Here is a 19727-nt window from a genome sequence, read left to right as displayed (position 1 = left end):
TTTTGGGCCCTAGATTCAGTGGATGAAGAATTGCCAACATGGGCAGTGATGGAACGGCATTCTTGTAATCCGGTTTTGCTGCTCTCCCTTATTTGTGCCCCATTACCACTAAGCAAATGCTTCTTTACCAGAAATCCAGTTGTGAGTGGTTCACTGAAGATCTGGACTCATCTTCATGGTTTAGGATTCATTTTAACATGAGACAGGCTCTCCCCTCTGCTCTGATTTCAGCAAACGCCCTCTTTCCTCCATCACTAATTGACTCCACATTCCAGATCTGGGCGAGGAGGGGTATCGGTCGAGTCAAAGACTTGTTCAAAGGTAATAGTTTGGTCTCATTTGATCAGCTGCAATCAGATTTTGACATCCCAAAATCACATTTTTACAGATACCTTCAAGTTTTATAAAAAAATATTTTTCACCATCTTTAAGTCCACCTGAAGCAAATTGGATTGTTTAAATATTAACCCTTTAGACAGAGGAGTGGTGTCCATTCTGTACGACAACATTCAAAGATTTGCCTCACCTACCCTGAATCGTATAAAGGCACAGTGGGAAGAGGAACTGGGGGAAGAAATTTCACAGGAAGTTTGGCAATGGGCTGTGCAGTGGGTGCACTCATCATCCATATGTATAAGACATGGTTTACTACAGTTCTCCATAGGCTTCATTTTTCCAGAAGTAAACTGGCAAAATTATTCCCTGACATGGATCCAATTTGCCTTAGATGTAAACAAGACCCAGGCACCCTTGGTCACATGTTTTGGTCATGCCCAAAACTACTAGATTTTTTTTTTTTTTTTTTTATATACATTCTCACATATCTGGAATACGGATTTAAAACCTAACCCCCTAAGAGCTCTATTTGGTGTGGTCTCTGAAGATATACTGGTAACCTCAGCACAATTAGAAGTGGTAGCATTCTCTACACTACTAGCTAGACGAATGATTCTTCGTAATTGGAAGAGAGCTGAACCACCATCCCATAAAAATTTGGTTAAAGAGGTCATGGCAAATCTTAAATAAGAGCATATGAAACATACTACCAGAGGATCAGTTAGGAGGTTCTATAAAAGCTGACTTCCATTTATGATGTATTTCGAGTCCTCCTAAAATTCAGCAGCCATCCCTTAACATCCTTTATCACATTTATCTATTTACCCTTTTATATATATATATATATATATATATATATATATATATATATATATATATATATATATATATATGCTGTATTATTGTTATTATTATTATTATTATTATTATTATTATTATTATTATTATTATTATTATGTATTTGTATTTTTTTTCTCTCTCTTCTCTGCTTTGGTCAATGGGAAAATGCATTACATGCTGGAATAGTTTGAGGGAGGGTTTAGGGGATTAAGAATGTTTGTCCATTTGTCTGTGTGTATGTGTTTGTATTTTCAAGAAATCAAAATTAATTAAAATAATAAAATAATAATAAAAACGTTTTAGATGATTGATCTGATTGATCACTCTTTTTTCCATTGTACCAACATAGTGTTTGTCACAGCAAAAGTGGTATATAGGCAGAAAAACAGACATTGTTGTCCAAAAACTGTCCAACTGCCAGCAGACATCCTGCCAGTAAGAGAAAGATGGATGTTAATCCCAATTCAAAGAGCAAGAGCAGAGGAACATCTGGCGAATGCTTTTGGTTCAGTACCGCATACACTGTTGTGGAAGGCATTTGAATTCTTTCAGGTTCCGGATCAGATTACAAGGTTAGTTAAAGCCTATTTTGAAGACATTCAGTTTTGCTTTAGTACAGTGGAGTTTGTCACGTCTTGGCAAAGACTGGAAATAGGTATAAAGGCAGGGTGCACAATTTCACGGTTAGCATTTACGATGGCAATGGAGGTGATTATTAGGGCATCTATATGGGTCTGAGGTGGGAGAGGCTGCATAATGGCACCTAGCTCCCACCAGTTAGGGCAGTTATGGACGATATGACAACATTAACCACCACTGTCCCATGTACCCGGCGACTACTGGGAATGTTAAATGATAAAATTATGCTGGGTAGGATGAAAGTTAAACCGAGTAAATCTAGGAGTCTATCATTTGTTAAAGGGAAGTTGACACAAGAAAGATTTACAATGCAGGGTGAACCAGTGTTCTCAAGTCTCGCGCTTTGAGCGTGTGACACATGCACCTCAGCGAGTTCACACGCCACACATGGTATTTCTCACGCTTGCCAATCCATCGGCTGCATATTATAATATACTCTCGTTGAGCCAATCGGAATATAGATCGCTCTGTTCTTAGGCAGACCTAATAAAAGGGTGGAGTTTCAGCCAGTGGTGTGTAGTGTGGGGTGTGTAATGTGTTTGTGTAGTGTGGGGTGTGGGGTGTGGAGTGTGTGTGCGTAGTGTGGGGTGTACAGTGTGTTTGTGTAGTGTGGAGTGTGTGTGCGTGGTGTGTATTGTGGAGTGTGGGGTGTGTGTGCGTGGTTTGTAGTGTGGGGTGTGTAGTGTATTTGTGTAGTGTGGAGTGTGTGTGCGTGGTGTGGGGTGTGGAGTGTGTGTGCGTGGTGTGGAGTGTGTGTGCGTGGTGTGTAGTGTGTTTGCGTAGTGTGGAGTGTGGAGTGTGTGTGCGTGGTGTGTATTGTGGAGTGTGGGGGGTGTGTGCGTGGTTTGTAGTGTGGGGTGTGTAGTGTATTTGTGTAGTGTGGAGTGTGTGTGCGTGGTGTGGGGTGTGGAGTGTGTGTGCGTGGTGTGGAGTGTGTGTGCGTGGTGTGTAGTGTGTTTGTGTAGTGTGGGGTGTGAAGTGTGTTTGCGTAGTATGGGGTGTGGACTGTGTGTGTGGTGTGTAGTGTGTGGTGTGTGTGCGCGTGGTGTGTAGTGTGGGGTATGTATTGTGTATATGGGGTGTGGACTGTGTCTGCGTGGTGTGTAGTGTGGGGTGTGTACTGTGTTTGTGTAGTGTGTAGTGTGTGTGCGTGGTGTGTATTGTGGAGTGTGGTGTGTGTGCGTGGTTTGTAGTGTGGGGTGTGTAGTGTATTTGTGTAGTGTGGAGTGTGTGTACGTGGTGTGTAGTGTGGGGTGTGTAATGTGTTTGTGTAGTGTGGGGTGTGGAGTGCGTGTGCGTAGTGTGGGGTGTGTCTGCGTGGTGTGTAGTGTGGGATGTGTACTGTGTTTGTGTAGTGTGGAGTGTGTGTGCGTGGTGTGTATTGTGGAGTGTGGGGTGTGTGTGCGTGGTTTGTAGTGTATTTCTGTAGTGTGGAGTGTGTGTGCGTGGTGTGGAGTGTGGGGTGTGTAGTGTTTTTGTGTAGTGTTGGGTGTGGAGTGTGTGTGCGTGGTGTGTATTGTGGAGTGTGTGTGCGTGGTGTGTAGTGTGGGGTGTGTAGTGTTTTTGTGTAGTGTGGGGTGTGGCGTGTGTGTGCGTGGTGTGTATTGTGGAGTGTGGGTGCGTGGTGTGTAGTGTGGGGTATGTAGTATGGGGTGTGGACTGTGTCTGCGTGGTGTGTAGTGTGTTTGTGTAGTGTGGAGTGTGTGTGCGTGGTGTGTATTGTGGAGTGTGGGGTGTGTGTGCGTGGTGTGGGGTGTGGAGTGTGTGCGTGGTGTGTAGTGTGGGGTGTGTAGTGTTTTTGTGTAGTGTGGGGTGTGGCGTGTGTGTGCGTGGTGTGTATTGTGGAGTGTGGGTGCGTGGTGTGTAGTGTGGGGTATGTAGTATGGGGTGTGGACTGTGTCTGCGTGGTGTGTAGTGTGTTTGTGTAGTGTGGAGTGTGTGTGCGTGGTGTGTATTGTGGAGTGTGGAGTGTGTGTGCGGGGTGTGGAGTGTGTGTGCGTGGTGTGGAGTGTGTGTGCGTGGTGTGTAGTGTGTTTGTGTAGTGTGGGGTGTGAAGTGTGTTTGCGTAGTATGGGGTGTGGACTGTGTGTGTGGTGTGTAGTGTGTGGTGTGTGTGCGCGTGGTGTGTAGTGTGGGGTATGTATTGTGTATATGGGGTGTGGACTGTGTCTGCGTGGTGTGTAGTGTGGGGTGTGTACTGTGTTTGTGTAGTGTGTAGTGTGTGTGCGTGGTGTGTATTGTGGAGTGTGGGGTGTGTGTGCGTGGTTTGTAGTGTGGGGTGTGTAGTGTATTTGTGTAGTGTGTGTACGTGGTGTGTAGTGTGGGGTGTGTAATGTGTTTGTGTAGTGTGGGGTGTGGAGTGCGTGTGCGTAGTGTGGGGTGTGTCTGCGTGGTGTGTAGTGTGGGATGTGTACTGTGTTTGTGTAGTGTGGAGTGTGTGTGCGTGGTGTGTATTGTGGAGTGTGGGGTGTGTGTGAGTGGTTTGTAGTGTATTTCTGTAGTGTGGAGTGTGTGTGCATGGTGTGGAGTGTGGGGTGTGTAGTGTTTTTGTGTAGTGTGGGGTGTGGAGTGTGTGTGCGTGGTGTGTATTGTGGAGTGTGTGTGCGTGGTGTGTAGTGTTTTTGTGTAGTGTGGCGTGTGTGTGCGTGGTGTGTATTGTGGAGTGTGGGTGCGTGGTGTGTAGTGTGGGGTATGTAGTATGGGGTGTGGACTGTGTCTGCGTGGTGTGTAGTGTGTTTGTGTAGTGTGGAGTGTGTGTGCGTGGTGTGTATTGTGGAGTGTGGGGTGTGTGTGCGTGGTTTGTAGTGTGGGGTGTGTAGTGTGTTTGTGTAGTGTGGAGTGTGTGTGCGTGGTGTGTAGTTTGGAGTGTGTTTGTGTAGTGTGGGGTGTGTGTGCGCAGTGTGTATTGCGGAGTGTGGGGTATGTATTGTGTAGTATGGGGTGTGGACTGTGTGTGTGGTGTTTAGTGCGGGGTGTGTGCATGGTGTGTAGTGTGGGGTGTGTGCATGGTGTGTAGTGTGGGGTGTGTATTGTGTGGTATGGGGTGTGGACTGTGCGTGTGTGGTGTGTGGTGTGTGTGTGCGCGTGGTGTGTAGTGTGGGGTATGTATTGTGTAGTATGGGGTGTGGACTGTGTGTGTGTGGTGTGTATTGTGGGGTGTATGTGCACGTGGTGTGTAGTGTGGGGTATGTATTGTGTAGTATGGGGTGTGGACTGTGTGTGTGGTGTGTAGTGTGGGGTATGTATTGCCACTCAGGTGCTTGTGCAGTCTCTTGTCATCTCAAGACTTGACTACTGCAACTCTCTACTGGCTGGTCTTCCACTGCGAGCCACCAAACCACTACAGTTAATTCAGAACGCGGCAGCACGACTCGTCTTCAATCTTCCGAAGTTCAGTCATGTGACTCCTTTGCTGCGTTCCCTCCACTGGCTTCCTGTTGCCGCCCGCATCCGATTCAAAACCCTGACGCTGGCCTACAAGGCAAAAAACGGACCAGCACCTTCATACCTGATGGCGATGGTCAAAGCCAGATCTGCACCAAGAGCTCTTAGAGCTTCCAGTACGGCTCGAATCAAACCTCCATCCCTCAAAACACACAGAAAACAGACATCCAGACTCTTCTCTGTGCTGGCACCAAGGTGGTGGAATGAACTTCCACTGTTTGTCAGAACAGCAGAGTCACTCACGGTCTTCAAACGTCGACTGAAGACACATCTTTTCAAAGAGTTCCTAAACTAAAAAAAAAAAAAAGGTTCCTAGGGTTCTTAACATGATTAAGCTCTATGTATCTCTTGATCCTAGTCTACAAACTAGCTTTGGATATCTTAAGTAACTTTGAAGCACTGTTGTAAGTCGCTCTGGATAAGGGCGTCTGCTAAATACCATAAATGTAAATGTAAATGTAAATATTGTGTAGTATGGGGTGTGGACTGTGTGTGTGTGGTGTGTAGTGTGGGGTGTGTATTGTGGAGTGTGTGTGCATGGTGTGTAGTGTGGGGTATGTATTGTGTAGTATGGGGTGTGGACTGTGTGTGTGTGGTGTGTAGTGTGGGGTGTGTGTGCGCGTGGTGTGTAGTGTGGGGTAGGTATTGTGTAGTATGGGGTGTGGACTGTGTGTGTGGTGTGTAGTGTGGGGTATGTATTGTGTAGTATGGGGTGTGGACTGTGTGTGTGTGGTGTGTAGTGTGTGGTGTGTATTGTGGGGTGTGTGTGCGCGTGGTGTGTAGTGTGGGGTATGTATTGTGTAGTATGGGGTGTGGACTGTGTGTGTGGTGTGTAGTGTGGGGTGTGTGCGCGTGGTGTGTAGTGTGGGGTGTGTGTGCACGTGGTGTGTAGTGTGGGGTATGTATTGTGTAGTATGGGGTGTGGACTGTGTGTGTGGTGTGTAGTGTGGGGTATGTATTGTGTAGTATGGGGTATGTATTGTGTAGTATGGGGTGTGGACTGTGTGTGTGTGGTGTGTAGTGTGTATTGTAGGGTGTGTGTGCGTGGTGTGTATTGTGTAGTATGGGGTGTGGACTGTGTGTGTGGTGTGTAGTGTGTATTGTAGGGTGTGTGTGCGTGGTGTGTATTGTGTAGTATGGGGTGTGGACTGTGTGTGTGTGGTGTGTAGTGTGGGGTGTGTGGTGTGTATTGTGGAGTGTGTGTGCATGGTGTGTAGTGTGGGGTATGTATTGTGTAGTATGGGGTGTGGACTGTGTGTGTGTGGTGTGTAGTGTGGGGTGTGTGGTGTGTATTGTGGGGTGTGTGTGCGCGTGGTGTGTAGTGTGGGGTAGGTATTGTGTAGTATGGGGTGTGGACTGTGTGTGTGGTGTGTAGTGTGGGGTATGTATTGTGTAGTATGGGGTGTGAACTGTGTGTGTGTGGTGTGTAGTGTGGGGTGTGTGGTGTGTATTGTGGCGTGTGTGTGCGCGTGGTGTGTAGTGTGGGGTATGTATTGTGTAGTATGGGGTGTGGACTGTGTGTGTGTGGTGTGTAGTGTGGGGTGTGTGCGCGTGGTGTGTAGTGTGGGGTATGTATTGTGTAGTATGGGGTGTGGACTGTGTGTGTGTGGTGTGTAGTGTGGGGTGTGTGCGCGTGGTGTGTAGTGTGGGGTATGTATTGTGTAGTATGGGGTGTGGACTGTGTGTGTGGTGTGTAGTGTGGGGTATGTATTGTGTAGTATGGGGTGTGGACTGTGTGTGGTGTGTAGTGTGTATTGTAGGGTGTGTGTGCGTGGTGTGTATTGTGTAGTATGGGGTGTGGACTGTGTGTGTGGTGTGTAGTGTGTATTGTAGGGTGTGTGTGCGTGGTGTGTATTGTGTAGTATGGGGTGTGGACTGTGTGTGTGTGGTGTGTAGTGTGGGGTGTGTGGTGTGTATTGTGGAGTGTGTGTGCATGGTGTGTAGTGTGGTGTATGTATTGTGTAGTATAGGGTGTGGACTGTGTGTGTTTTGTGTAGTGTGTGGTGTGTATTGCGTATTGTGGGGTATGTATTGTGTAGTATGGGGTGTGGACTGTGTGTGTGTGGTGTGTAGTGTGTGTTGTGTATTGTGGGGTATGTTTTGTGTAGTATGGGGTGTGGACTGTGTGTGTGGTGTGTAGTGTGGGGTATGTAGTGTGTGGACTGTGTGTGGTGTGTAGTGTGGGGTATGTATTGTGTAGTATGGGGTGTGGACTGTGTGTGTGTGGTGTGTATTGTGGGGTATGTATTGTGTAGTATGGGGTGTGGACTGTCTGTGGTGTGGGGTGTGTGTTGTGTATTGTGGGGTATGTATTGTGTAGTATGGGGTGTGGACTGTGTGTGTGGTATGTAGTGTGGGGTGTGTAGTGTGGGGTATGTATTGTGTAGTATGGGGCGTGGACTGTGTGCGGTGTGTAGTGTGGGGTATGTATTGTGTAGTATGGGGTGTGGACTGTGTGTGTGTGGTGTGTAGTGTGTGTTGTGTATTGTGGGGTATGTTTTGTGTAGTATGGGGCGTGGACTGTGTGCGGTGTGTAGTGTGGGGTATGTAGTGTGTGGACTGTGTGTGGTGTGTAGTGTGGGGTATGTATTGTGTAGTATGGGGTGTGGACTGTGTGTGTGTGGTGTGTAGTGTGTGTTGTGTATTGTGGGGTATGTTTTGTGTAGTATGGGGCGTGGACTGTGTGCGGTGTGTAGTGTGGGGTATGTAGTGTGTGGTGTGTAGTGTGTGTTGTGTATTGTGGGGTATGAATTGTGTAGTATGGGGTGTGGACTGTGTGTGGTGTGTGTTGTGTATTGTGGGGTATGTTTTGTGTAGTATGGGGTGTGGACTGTCTGTGTGGTGTGTAGTGTGGGGTGTGTGGTGTGTAGTGTGGGGTGTGTGGTGTGGACTGTGTGTGTGGTGTGTAGTGTGGGGTATGTATTGTGTATGTGGTGTGGGGTGTGTGGTGTGTATTGTGGGGTATGTATTGTGTAGTATGGGGTGAGGACTGTGTGTGTGGTGTGTATTGTGGAGTGTGTGTGCCGGTTCTAGATAAAAAAAAAAACCTGTAGAGTCAGTAAATAACAAAGGTTTGGACACTTGAATGGAAGTCTAAGGAAAAATTCCACTGTTGACAGAACCTGCTAGAACCCTGGTTCTCCGATTACCTAGCAATAACACACTTCGCAGCTATGGGTTCTACCATCGTGTGAAGTTCTAGGTTGAAAACTGTAGGAGGAGTAGTGTTGAGAAATTTGAGCGTAGAATAATTACGAAAGGGAAAAGGAACGTTTGATAACGAACTTTAAGTTGGCTTGGAAAAGTGTGTTAATAACAATGAAAAGTTAAAATGGTTGCTAAGCTGTTTCTGTCTGAAGCGTGTGAAAAGTGTTTGCTATACTGTTGACTTTCGGTTAAATGTAAAAGTCCAAAAAGTTTTGGCTGAAACGTGGAATGCTAATAATTGTCTGATATATTAAGGTGTTGGTGTTTTCCAAGTGGTTGCTAATGTGTTGCTAGGCAGTTGCTAACATTTTCTAGGTGGTTGCTAGGCAGTTGCTATCATTTCTAAAGTGGTTGCTAAGCTGTTGCTAAGATATTCCAGGTGGTTGCTAAGATGTTGCTAGGCAGTTGCTAAGATGTTGCTAGGCAGTTGTTAACATATTCCAGGTGGTTGGTAAGGTGTTGCTAGGCAGTTCTAACATTTTCCAGGTGGTTGCTAAGGTGTTGCTAACTGGTTGCTAGGCAGTTACTAGGCAGTTGCTATAATTTCTGAAGTGGTTGCTAAGTTGTTGCTAGGCAGTTGTTAACATATCCCAGGTGGTTGCTAAGGTGTGACATGGACGTTCAAAATTCTAGTTTATTGTCTATGGGAAAAAAGGCGCACATTAACAAAGTTTTTTTTACAAAAACCGTACGATATATCACTCCAGCAGAAGCAGAAGCCACATAATTCAGTGTAGGTCCTACGATCCCTCAAAGTTCTGTGATTTTGCGTTAAAAACTGTTGGAGGAGTAGCGTTTAACAGTTTGAGGGAAAAATAATAAGAAGAAGATTATGAAGAACAGTAAGTTGTCTTTTCCAGAATATGGAAGCTTCAGACTAACACAGTTGGGGTAAATCAATCAAGCATTTATTTAACTCAAAATACAGAGGGATAATGCTGTATACAATACAGCTACGTAAACAACACTTAAGGAAATAAGAAATAAAATGCCATAAAATCAAACTAATGAAAAACAGTTTAGACTACAATTACAATACAACAAAAGCAGCAACAACAACAACAAAATAAAAAAACTGATCTGTAGTCTATTGGAATTAAATGGACATTAGAAAAAAACACAACAACAAATGCTACATTCACACAAGAGGTGAAAGTGTCCCAATAGTTCTCTCACCAAATCCAATGGTCATTTTAAGTTGTTGACAGTATTTTGAATGTGACATTTGTATAATATGACTGAACAGTCCACGCTGTGTATGCTCTGAACAGCACTGCTTAACAATTTACTTTACTTCTTGCCAGAATCTTTAGAGCTATGAATAAGTTTTGGCTGCAGCTGGGTTTATCAGTGAGTTTTGTTGGAGCTTCTCTGTAAATAGGGCACGCTATTCAGCTATGGACAGCCAGTAATTTCTATAAGCTTAGTTTTTAGTTATTGATGGTGAAGCCTTAGAAGCACACATAGAAATTCTGTGTTTTTTTGCCATTCACACTGCCAAACAAACAAGCATCTGCGATTAATATGATGTAAAAGATCAGATTTGGGCCACATTCACCTGCTGTGTGAACATAGCCTAAGTGAACCTAGTGAGTAGATTTCCAGGTGTTTTTGAATCTTTACATACATAAATGGACATCAAAATCATGCTATTATTGGGTTTTCAATGAACTGGGGCAGAATATTCCCTCCTACCTCTTCCATCCCAAATCCATTAATTCAGTACACAAATTTTAGAATTAGGGGGCAAAATTACAAATAATAAAAAAAGGTACACATTAATTCAGTGGTGCTAAAAGTTTCAAAACATTTTGTCAAGCAACACAGCATCATCATTATTCAATATTTTATATTAGAAATATAAGTGAGGCAGATACAGGCCAATATTGCCATCACATTTATTTCCGATAATGACTGTATGCAAACACATTCACAACTGTTGATTGTTCTGTATTACAGCTTGCAGTTAACCAATGACTAGTGTTTTTAACTAATGGTAAAATAAATGTTACCTGGTCTCTAGTCCTGTCAAAAAACAAATGGATGACTAACATTGTTTAAACACATACATCTTAAAGCCATTTAAGCTGATAAAGGGACTTTATAAAAAGTTGCTGGTATTGCATTAAGTAAAAGACATTAACTATTAATTTATGACAACATTATATAAAACTGGTTAATTTTAGGGTGAATCAATACTGATGCAAGACCTGATGATGTCCCAGTATTCTGAGCATGTGTAAATCGTGCATAACGTAACTCTTCAACTGGCATAAGCAGTCACACCCTTTTTAAGCTACCAAAGATGTATTCATAATAGTTATTTTTTTCATAGGTTGTTTATAAAGAAATTACACAATATTTTGCCGTCTATGATGTTTCCGGTGTGTGGGACCATAAAAAGTATACCTGAGATTACAGTACATATTTCACTGCATATGCCTACAATCTGAAATAACTAAACAAAAATTATAAAAAGGTAATATAGGAATTACCAAAGAACTATTTTTTCATGATTCTTCATTCTCTCATTCACAGATGACAGTGAATTGGAGAATGTAAACTAATTATCCTTCAGTTTTGTTTTTTTTCTGTCCATTACAAGAGCTTGATCCTCTATCATATGACATGTTAAGCACCGTGGTCTGAAGCAAAAAGCAAAGCCCAGGGACATTTTACCTGTTTTTCAATGCATGTGTCTACATGGAAAATTCCAGTTGTCAGCCAGTCAAAAGACAAAACTATTATCAACTGTCCTTGAAGATGAAAAGTATATCCTCATCTGTTCCATAGCTCATTCTTGCATCTTCAAAATTACTAATGCTAGTGCTGCACACACCTGCACATCAAAGAGAGTCAGGGTCAGAGATGTAATAGGTAATAATCAGCATTATCAAGAAAAGTCAAGTAAAAGGTAACAATTGCACAGTACTTACGGTCAGAGTAGGCTGGGTTGTTATAAAAGATGCAGCCAGTGGTACGATTAAATCCACACACCACCACAAAGTGCCCCTGGTATTCAGGCTTCCGGCAGAAACACTTTTGGCCCACAGGGAGAAAGCAGCAGTATTTGACTGGAGTGGAGCACAGTTCACACACGAGCACTACAGCATTGACTAGCACGATGGCTACATGACCCTGGTCAAGATGAGTCTCGATCTCCTGAATGGTAACAGAGCTACAGGCAAAAAACACAGGTCAGAAAATGGATAAGCTATTTGTTTATGATACAAAAATATTTTGGATTTGTGTTTGCAAAATGGAATTGGTAAGCTAAAGTTTATTTGTAGGGCTGGCCCGAATAGCGTTTTTTTTAAGCTCCAGGTATTCGGCACTGATTAGTAGCAAATATTCGTTTTTAAAAAGACGGGTTAAAAACAGATTAAAGTACGAAAAAAAATGCAATTCAAGGCCCCCTTAATCCACAATAAAATTTTCCACAGACCCCCAGCTTTTCCTATCCTCGCCGGGTCGGGCTCAAGAAAACGATCTGTGATAGGCTGTTTTTTTTGTGTTGAGGCACTTAGGCTTTTGTACTGCTGCAGTTCAATATATCAATTTTATATTTTGAAATTCGTTAGATTTCATTTCTTTTAGCATTTTGAGCTTACTTTAGTTAGTTATTTTCCAACATCATATATATTTTTATGTTATTATTTAATGTTTATAGAAGCTTATTAGCTTCTAGCTTCTTGCTAGATTATTTGTCATTTAGCATACAGAACTTCTCACTGATCTTTTTAATGAATGTTGATTTAATAATTTAAAAGCTGTCCCTATGTATTTAAAGCCAGACAGACACTGTGTGATTTTTAATGAGCTCATCCACACTTCTGAATGGTTTGTCCTGCAGGAAAACGCACGCGATTTATATGCTGACACTGTAGTCTGACTGAGAAGATGCTAGACTTTCCATCAAATGCAGCCCGTAGGCAGGAAAAAATCCAGCCAGAACCGACCCGATCCGCACACTCTGCCCGACCGGCCCCGAGCCTAAGCACATATTAAAGCCACTAATTTAGTAGAGCATTAAACTACAAATCTGAGATGTACCTGCTGTACTTCTTCATCTATGCCCATAAAACTGTCCATTATCTTGCTTGACAGATGCGACAAATCCCCCCGCGAGCACGCGCAGCGCACCAATTAATTCATGCTTTGAACACGCAGATGAGCTGTAACTGGTGAAACATCACAAAAATAACAGTGTGATTTGTTACATTAAACACAGACCATTTTCTTCCACCGAACCTGTCCGGGCCCGAGGAAAGCGGTGGAAATTCTCGACGGGACCGACTTCATGCATCGGGTCAATCAGGCTCGGATTCAGGCAGACAATCTAAACTCTAGTATGCAGAACTCTTTTTGATACCAGCACTCGGTTAAGCAGAACAAAACGTTGAGAAAGCGCAAAGCTTTGCTTACTTGTCTTTCTTTTAGTTTTTGATCTTTTGAAATTCGTTAGATTAGATTTTATTGGGCTTTTGGTTGGTTATTTTCCAATTTCATATTTATTTTGCAGTTATTAATTTTGTTATTAATTTTCCATTATTTTTAAGAGCAGGCCTTATTTGCCTCAATTTCCCCAGAACAGACTTGAGACATGACCAAAGACTTGACTCGGACTCCTGCCCAAAGACATGTGAGCATTGGCTTCTCTGCATTGTCCGTCTTATACCACCATTAACCTGAGAGGATGTGTGATGTTAGCTCGAGGTGGAGCTAAGGAAAGGAAAAAAACGAATATCCGAATACCAAAATTAAAAACCGAATACCTACTCAACGAGCAAATATCCGAATACCCCAATACCCCAATATTCGGGTCCAGCCCTATTTATTTGCAGTTAGTGTGCTGAAGAACAAGCTTACTTTACCATTTTTTCACCACCACTCCTTTGCTTTCTGCTTTCAGAAACAGGTCATTTACTCTGTCCTCCTCAGTGTCAAAATGTTTTTTGTAGAATGACTACAAGAACAAAAAGAGATCATTTAATTACAGTAAATAAGCTTGGGTAAATTTCTATATTTTTTAGCTGCTGGCTGTTTAAGTACCCCTGTGACTAAAGACATCCTAACATTCTAATAAATGTGGAGGTAATGGGTAGCCCTAGACAGTATGGGGAAAGACGTTAGCAAAATGTTAGGACTGTCAAGTCTAAAGGATTTAAAAGTAAGAGAAAAGGTGACCTGCAATGTTTGTATTATATTTAATTTACCACATATTAAATACATACGAAATGTAAATGTAAAAGAAGACATTCAACGTGTTCAGTTGTCTACCTGGTGTCTGAAGCCCTTGTCTACTCCTAAAGTTTGTGTGCAGAAACAGTGCTTTACGCCTAGCTGGCACATGAGATAAGCCAGGTCGATGGTCCATACGCTCTCCGTCAACTTCAGATCCCAACAGGCTCCCTGGAACTCCTCCTCACTCACTGGATGAAGATATCTGGTCAGTTACAAAGGGACAACATATTAATGCAACCTTTACCACATTAAAATCCAGCCGGCTTAAGTTAGCTATAAATGAATTCATACTGACAGTGAAGTGCTTATGTCCACAAAGAAAACCTCAAGCTTTCAATTTTAATTAGCACTATAGCACACATGTAAAGGTAAAAAAAAAAACACCCCTCTACCCCCTACTAATACCCCTCAACTACAATAACAAAGTGCGCTTGTTTGCATAGTTGTTTAAAGGTTGTTTGACCCTAAATACAGTAGTGTCAAAAAGTGATTACCCTCTTCATGATTTCTTATTTGTGTGCATGTTTGTCACTCTTAAATGTTTCAGATCATCAAACTAATTTACATATTAGTCAAAGACAACACAAGAAAACACAAAATGCAGTTTTTAAATAAAGGTTTAAAACACCCAGGCCTGATTACTGCCACATCTGTTCTTAATCAATACAAAATTGAAATAAGTCCTGCCTGACAAAACAAAGTAGACCAACAGATATTTAAAAGCTAGACATCATGCCAATATCCAAACAGTTTTAAAAGTAATTTCGAAGGTTTTGGGAATCCACAAACCACAGGGAGAGCCATTACTCACAAATGGTGAAAGCATGGAACATTGGTAAACCTTTCCAGGAGTGGCCGGCCGACCAAAATTACCGCAAGAGCGCAGCGATCAGGCAGCGGAACTGCCTCACAGCTCAGCACGCACTTGACTTTATTCCTCCCACCTCCATTACAAGTCACTTGCTTTTATATATTTAAATGTTAGCATAATTTGAATGCAATAAAACTTAAAGGCTATTATTTAAATAAACATTAGCAGTAAATAATCTCAAAATAACAATAAATATAAAATAGAAAAACAGTAAAACATATGTAATACATACTTTTTATATGACCAAAATGTATTAGACTAAAACTAGACTAAAATGTGACTAAAACTAATAATATCTGATAGACTAAAATGTAACTAAAACTAGTATATATTTTAGTCAAAAGACTAAGACTAAAACTAAATCAAAATCACATGTCAAAATAAACACTGTGATATACTCTTGTGTTTTGCTTTATTCAGTTGCCTGCGGACCTGTTTGGATGTATAATGACTTTTAAAATTAATTTAAAAGCTGTCTGAGCACCTTGTACACACCTGGCAAGATGTGGACATCCTAGTGTCTGTCCAAAAGGCTCTGAGCCTGCTAGTGATTTTGGCCGTAACTCCCTTATTCTGTCACTTAAGAATAAAAAGAAATATTTATTTGTAACAGAAAGTGATTTGATTTATATCGTGATACATATCGATATCGGCTGATATGAAAAACTATATTGTGATAAGTTTTTTTTCATATCACCCAGCCCTACAAACTACAAAGAAATTAACAGTCAACAAGAGCACAGCAATACAAATAGAGGACTATATAGACATGTCTAATGAAAGAGCATAACAGACTGAGGGCAGGTTATGAGTGAGGTGAGAAAGAGCTGTTTACATAATAAAAGCTGTACAATTTAAGATACAGTTTTAGATATTGAAGGCATGGGGGGAGGTTGAAGGCAAGTGCAAAAAGAGTTCAGGTTAGATTTGGATATGGAGAGTGAATTGGATTTTTTTAACCAGCAATGGAAAAGAGTTCCAGAGTTTAGGGCCAGATATTGAGAAGGCTCGGTCACCAAAACCCTGGAGGGTAGATGGAGGGATGGTGAGAATTCCAGCTGAGGATGACCTAAGAGAACGAGAGGGTGTATAGGGAGAAAGAAAATCAGACATGTAAGAAAGGGTGTGGTTGATCAGGGCTTTATAGGTGAGCAGAAGAATTTTGAAACCGATATTTCACAAGAAGCCAATGGAGACAGGGGTAATGTGCGTGAGTGTGGGTGAGAAGACGGGCGGCAAAGTTCTGAACCATTTGAAGTTTGTGAATGGAGTAAGAGTTGATACCCAATAGGAGAGAGTAACAGTAGTCAAGACAGCTGAAAATGAAAGCATGGGTAAGGATTTCTGCAGCTGATAGGGAGGGATGGTCTGATTTTGGCAATATTGAGCAGGTGAAAAAAATTAAATTTTGACAAATGGAGGTAATATTATGAGCAGTAAAGAGTTAAATCAAGAATGACTCCTAGATTTTGGATGAGAGGGGAGGGAGATATAACTACATCATCAAAGTGTAAGGGGGGAGTTTTCTTGAGGGTGGATTTGGATCCAATGAGAATGAGTTCTGTTTTGGCGATATTTAACAGAAAGTTCTGTTCCATCCAGATCTTGAGACAAGCAGGCCTCTGGATTTTTAAGTGATTTGGCGTTGAGGTAAATCTGGGGGTCATAGGCATAACAGTGAAAATCCAGATTGTAACAATGCAGTATGTGCCCAAGGGGAAGAATATATACAATGAAAAGGAGAGGTCCAAGGATGGATCCTTAAGGGGCCCCTTGAGAGACCACCGAAGTAGAGGAAGTGTGATCAGAGAGCGTGATAAACTGAAAGTAAACCAAGTTTATGCAGCCTAGAGAGGAAAATGGAATGACTCACTGTGTCAAAGGCAGCACTTAAGTCAAGTAGTAACAGAATGTTTAAATCACCAGCATCTGCACACACAAGGAGATCATTAGTGACCTTAATTAGAGCTGTTTCCATAGTATGGAATAGACAGAAACCAGAGAGGAAGAGAATGATTTAAAAGCTAGGAGGAAGAGTAGAAGGAGGAGATTGAAGAGGGATATCAGCAGAGGTGGAAAGTGATGAATTACATTTACTCACGTTACTGTAATTGAGTAGATTTTATGAGTAATTTGTAATTTTTTAAGTAGTTTTTAAAATAGGTAAAATTACTTTTACTCAAGTACATTTTGACACAAGTAATTTACTTCGCTACATTGAAAAACTCCCGTTACTGAGTAAAAAATAAAATGCTGGGAAAAAAAACTGTCTGAACTAAAAAAAAATGATTAAATTAAATTAAAATAGCCTCATTACTCATATTTCATTCCGGTAACATAGAAAAACAAATAGATAATTCGCATCATCCGGAAAGCTTGTGGTTGGATAACAAGTATAAACATATACCATTCAGACCCTCTATTTGTTTGTATTTAATGCATGACCTGCACGTCACGTCAAACTCCAGTTTGCGCCGTGAGAAAGTTGGTCAGAAAACCCCAGTTATGCGTCTCCAGCTGCAGCTCAGCAGCACGAGCTAATGGCGTTCAAACTTTCACCATCTTATTTAAAAAAGCATATTAAGGTAAACTAATTGTTTCCTACAGTTATATGTTCATAAGATAATGTAGTAAACTAGTGATGCACTCCATGGCTTGGTACATGCCAAGACATGCCGAGGTTTGTTGCTAGGTCTAGGCTATGGATTTGGTGTTGTAAGTTCGTTTGGAGAGCGTGTGTGAGCTTTTAATTTGATGAGTTTAGGTGTAGAGGTGGGTAATTTAGGTTCAAAAAGTAAAAATCCATCCCAGGATTTCTCTCCCATTGCCTGGCTGGCTCTGGAGCTAACTTAGTTCAACCTAATCCATGGGATGAATTTTTAATTTCTGGACCTGGAGCTTAAGCTGCGTGTAAGTTTGGCTCATTCTTAAAAAAAAACATTCTAGGTTTCAAGCTGACCTAAGAGAGCGTTGAGAGGAGGCAACACTGGCATCAAAGCAAAAGCTACAAAAGCCTGACTCTCAGGATTACGAAACAGCAAACCATTTTACTGTACAGTTCCTGAATAAGAGCCTAAAGAGTGCGTTAGACTGTTTTATACAGCAGCTTGTGTAATTAATCCCCCTGGGTAATTAGAGGTCATTCAGTCACACACACACCCAGCCCCCACCAACGCCTACCTCTCCCTGCTGCTTCAAAATCGCTCCAAATAAGTAAATCCATCAATCCATTCACCAGTAATCCTCATTTTTGTCAAAGCAGTGCTTGTAATATCGATTTTAACGACTTATTTTATGAGGTTTACAGCTTACTAATGCACATGCACAGAATCTACCCATGGATATGTGCTTCTTTACGGCACTGCGCATGCGCTGACCAACATTCTTTTTTGTATGATTTCATGTTTTTAATGATAAATCCTTAAGTTTTTATTGGAAACAGTAAACAATCTGCTTGAATGTTAAAAAAACATGTAAATAGCAGTTAAAGCATAGCAATGGAAAGAAAATAAAAAAATAATTATGAACTGTAAAACTATAAAAATACGGTTTATAGTCACCTATATGAATTAAAAGTAACTATGTAACTTTTACTCAATGTACATTTTAAGTACTTTTTTACTTTTACTCAAGTAGATTTTTAGATGGGTACTTTTACCTTTACTTGAGTAGAATTTTAGCAAAGTAAAGGTAATTTTACTCAATTACAATTTTTCAGTACTTTTTCCACCTCTGGATATCAGCAGTAGTAGTTGTCAAAGTCGCTCCAGGTGGCGACTAACCTGCTTCATAATACAGAGCTTACCAGTATACCAAGGAGCAGGGGTGGAAAAAGACCGTTTTGGTTTTCAAAGGAGCTAATGCATACAAAACTCAGAGAGAGCCTTATTTAACAACAGAGCATAGCTTTAGGAGGAGAAGGAGCAGAGTCATCAGGAAGGGCAGAGGAAATGGACTGGATGAGAAGGAGAGGATCAACAGACTGAGTTTTACAGAAGAAAATTCTCTCAGTACAGTGACATGGCACAGCCAGAGGAACATTAAGCAGTATCAACTTGTGATCAGAGTGGAAACAGCAGAGAATGTGGATTATTAACAGACAAGAAGGAAGAACAGACTAAGTTGAGGGTGTGACCTTTGTCATGGGTGGAAAAATGTACATGCTGTGCAACATGAAAGCAGTCAATGATTGCTAGAAAGTCCTTAGCAAAGTTACAGTCCAGAGAGTTTACATAGAAATTAAATCACCAACTAGGAGGAGGCAGGGAGAAATTGAACAGGTAAGTGATAACTCAGATAACTCTGAAAGGAATGAAACATTAGGGGCCCTATCGTACACCCCGCGCAAGGGGTGTAGCGTGGCGGGTTGCCATCTTACACCCGGTCAACAGTCTATTTTTACGCCTTGCGCACGCGTCCTCAAAATAGCAATGAACTTCTGGAATATATTAACGCTGATGGGCGTGGTGGTCTGGAAATGACGTGTGTTCAGGTAAATGTCTAGCGTGTTTCTATCTTGGCGGCGGAAAAATGTGTTGCGCGATTGATCCTGTGAAAGGACGTCGAAATTCAATGGTCAGTCGCGCACCAAAAACTGAATCATGATCACCCTGCGCTCCAAAAAAACCCATACCATCACTTCTTTACCACAGTAAAAAAAAAACTTACCCAGAGCTTTCAGCAATTAACTATAAAAATAAAATATACTTAAAAATTTGCATGACAGTTATAAGGACTTATATTTATGTTCAGTACACAGACTTAATAACTGTAACTTAATTTCATCAGACACAGGCATTTTGCTGTTTGAGAACAGCACTCAAATGCTGGAGTTTTAGAAATAAAAAATAAACATAATGGACAAATCGATTAAACATATATTTTTTATTTCACTTCGCTATTATTTACCTAAAAATTCACTTTTATTTTTATTTTTTTTATATATCTGAAAAATAAAGCACATTGTCACCCTGGCCTCTGGGGCTGTCCGTCAATTATATAAAACTTAAAACTTTTAAAATACACAGAAACCTAAAGCTATATGTTAGCGTTTGTTTCTTATCACCAGGGCAAATTTATTAAAATATTAAATATATTAATTTATTAACGAAAATCTGGTCCAGCGCTCAAAAATGCCGCAGGCGTT

General features: G+C 41.5%; 1 protein-coding gene across 1 annotated transcript in view; it reads right to left on the bottom strand.

The window, feature by feature from the left end:
• Positions 1 to 10073: 10073 nt before the first annotated feature.
• gucd1 (guanylyl cyclase domain containing 1) overlaps positions 10074 to 19727 on the bottom strand; it is a 38687-nt gene continuing 29033 nt past the window's right edge. Inside the window, exons 3-6 of the mRNA XM_007241806.4 lie at positions 13747 to 13912; positions 13341 to 13432; positions 11403 to 11644; positions 10074 to 11305 (exon numbers count right to left, since the gene is read on the bottom strand). Coding sequence (XP_007241868.3) covers positions 11214 to 11305; positions 11403 to 11644; positions 13341 to 13432; positions 13747 to 13912 — 592 coding nt within the window. The 3' untranslated portion in view covers positions 10074 to 11213. The remainder of the gene's footprint in view (positions 11306 to 11402; positions 11645 to 13340; positions 13433 to 13746; positions 13913 to 19727) is intronic.

This window comes from Astyanax mexicanus, chromosome 12 (assembly GCF_023375975.1).
Source record: "Astyanax mexicanus isolate ESR-SI-001 chromosome 12, AstMex3_surface, whole genome shotgun sequence".
In the NCBI taxonomy this organism is placed as follows: domain Eukaryota; kingdom Metazoa; phylum Chordata; class Actinopteri; order Characiformes; family Acestrorhamphidae; genus Astyanax; species Astyanax mexicanus.
Note: the sequence above shows the minus strand (reverse complement) of the source record. Positions and strands in the feature narration are given on the sequence as shown.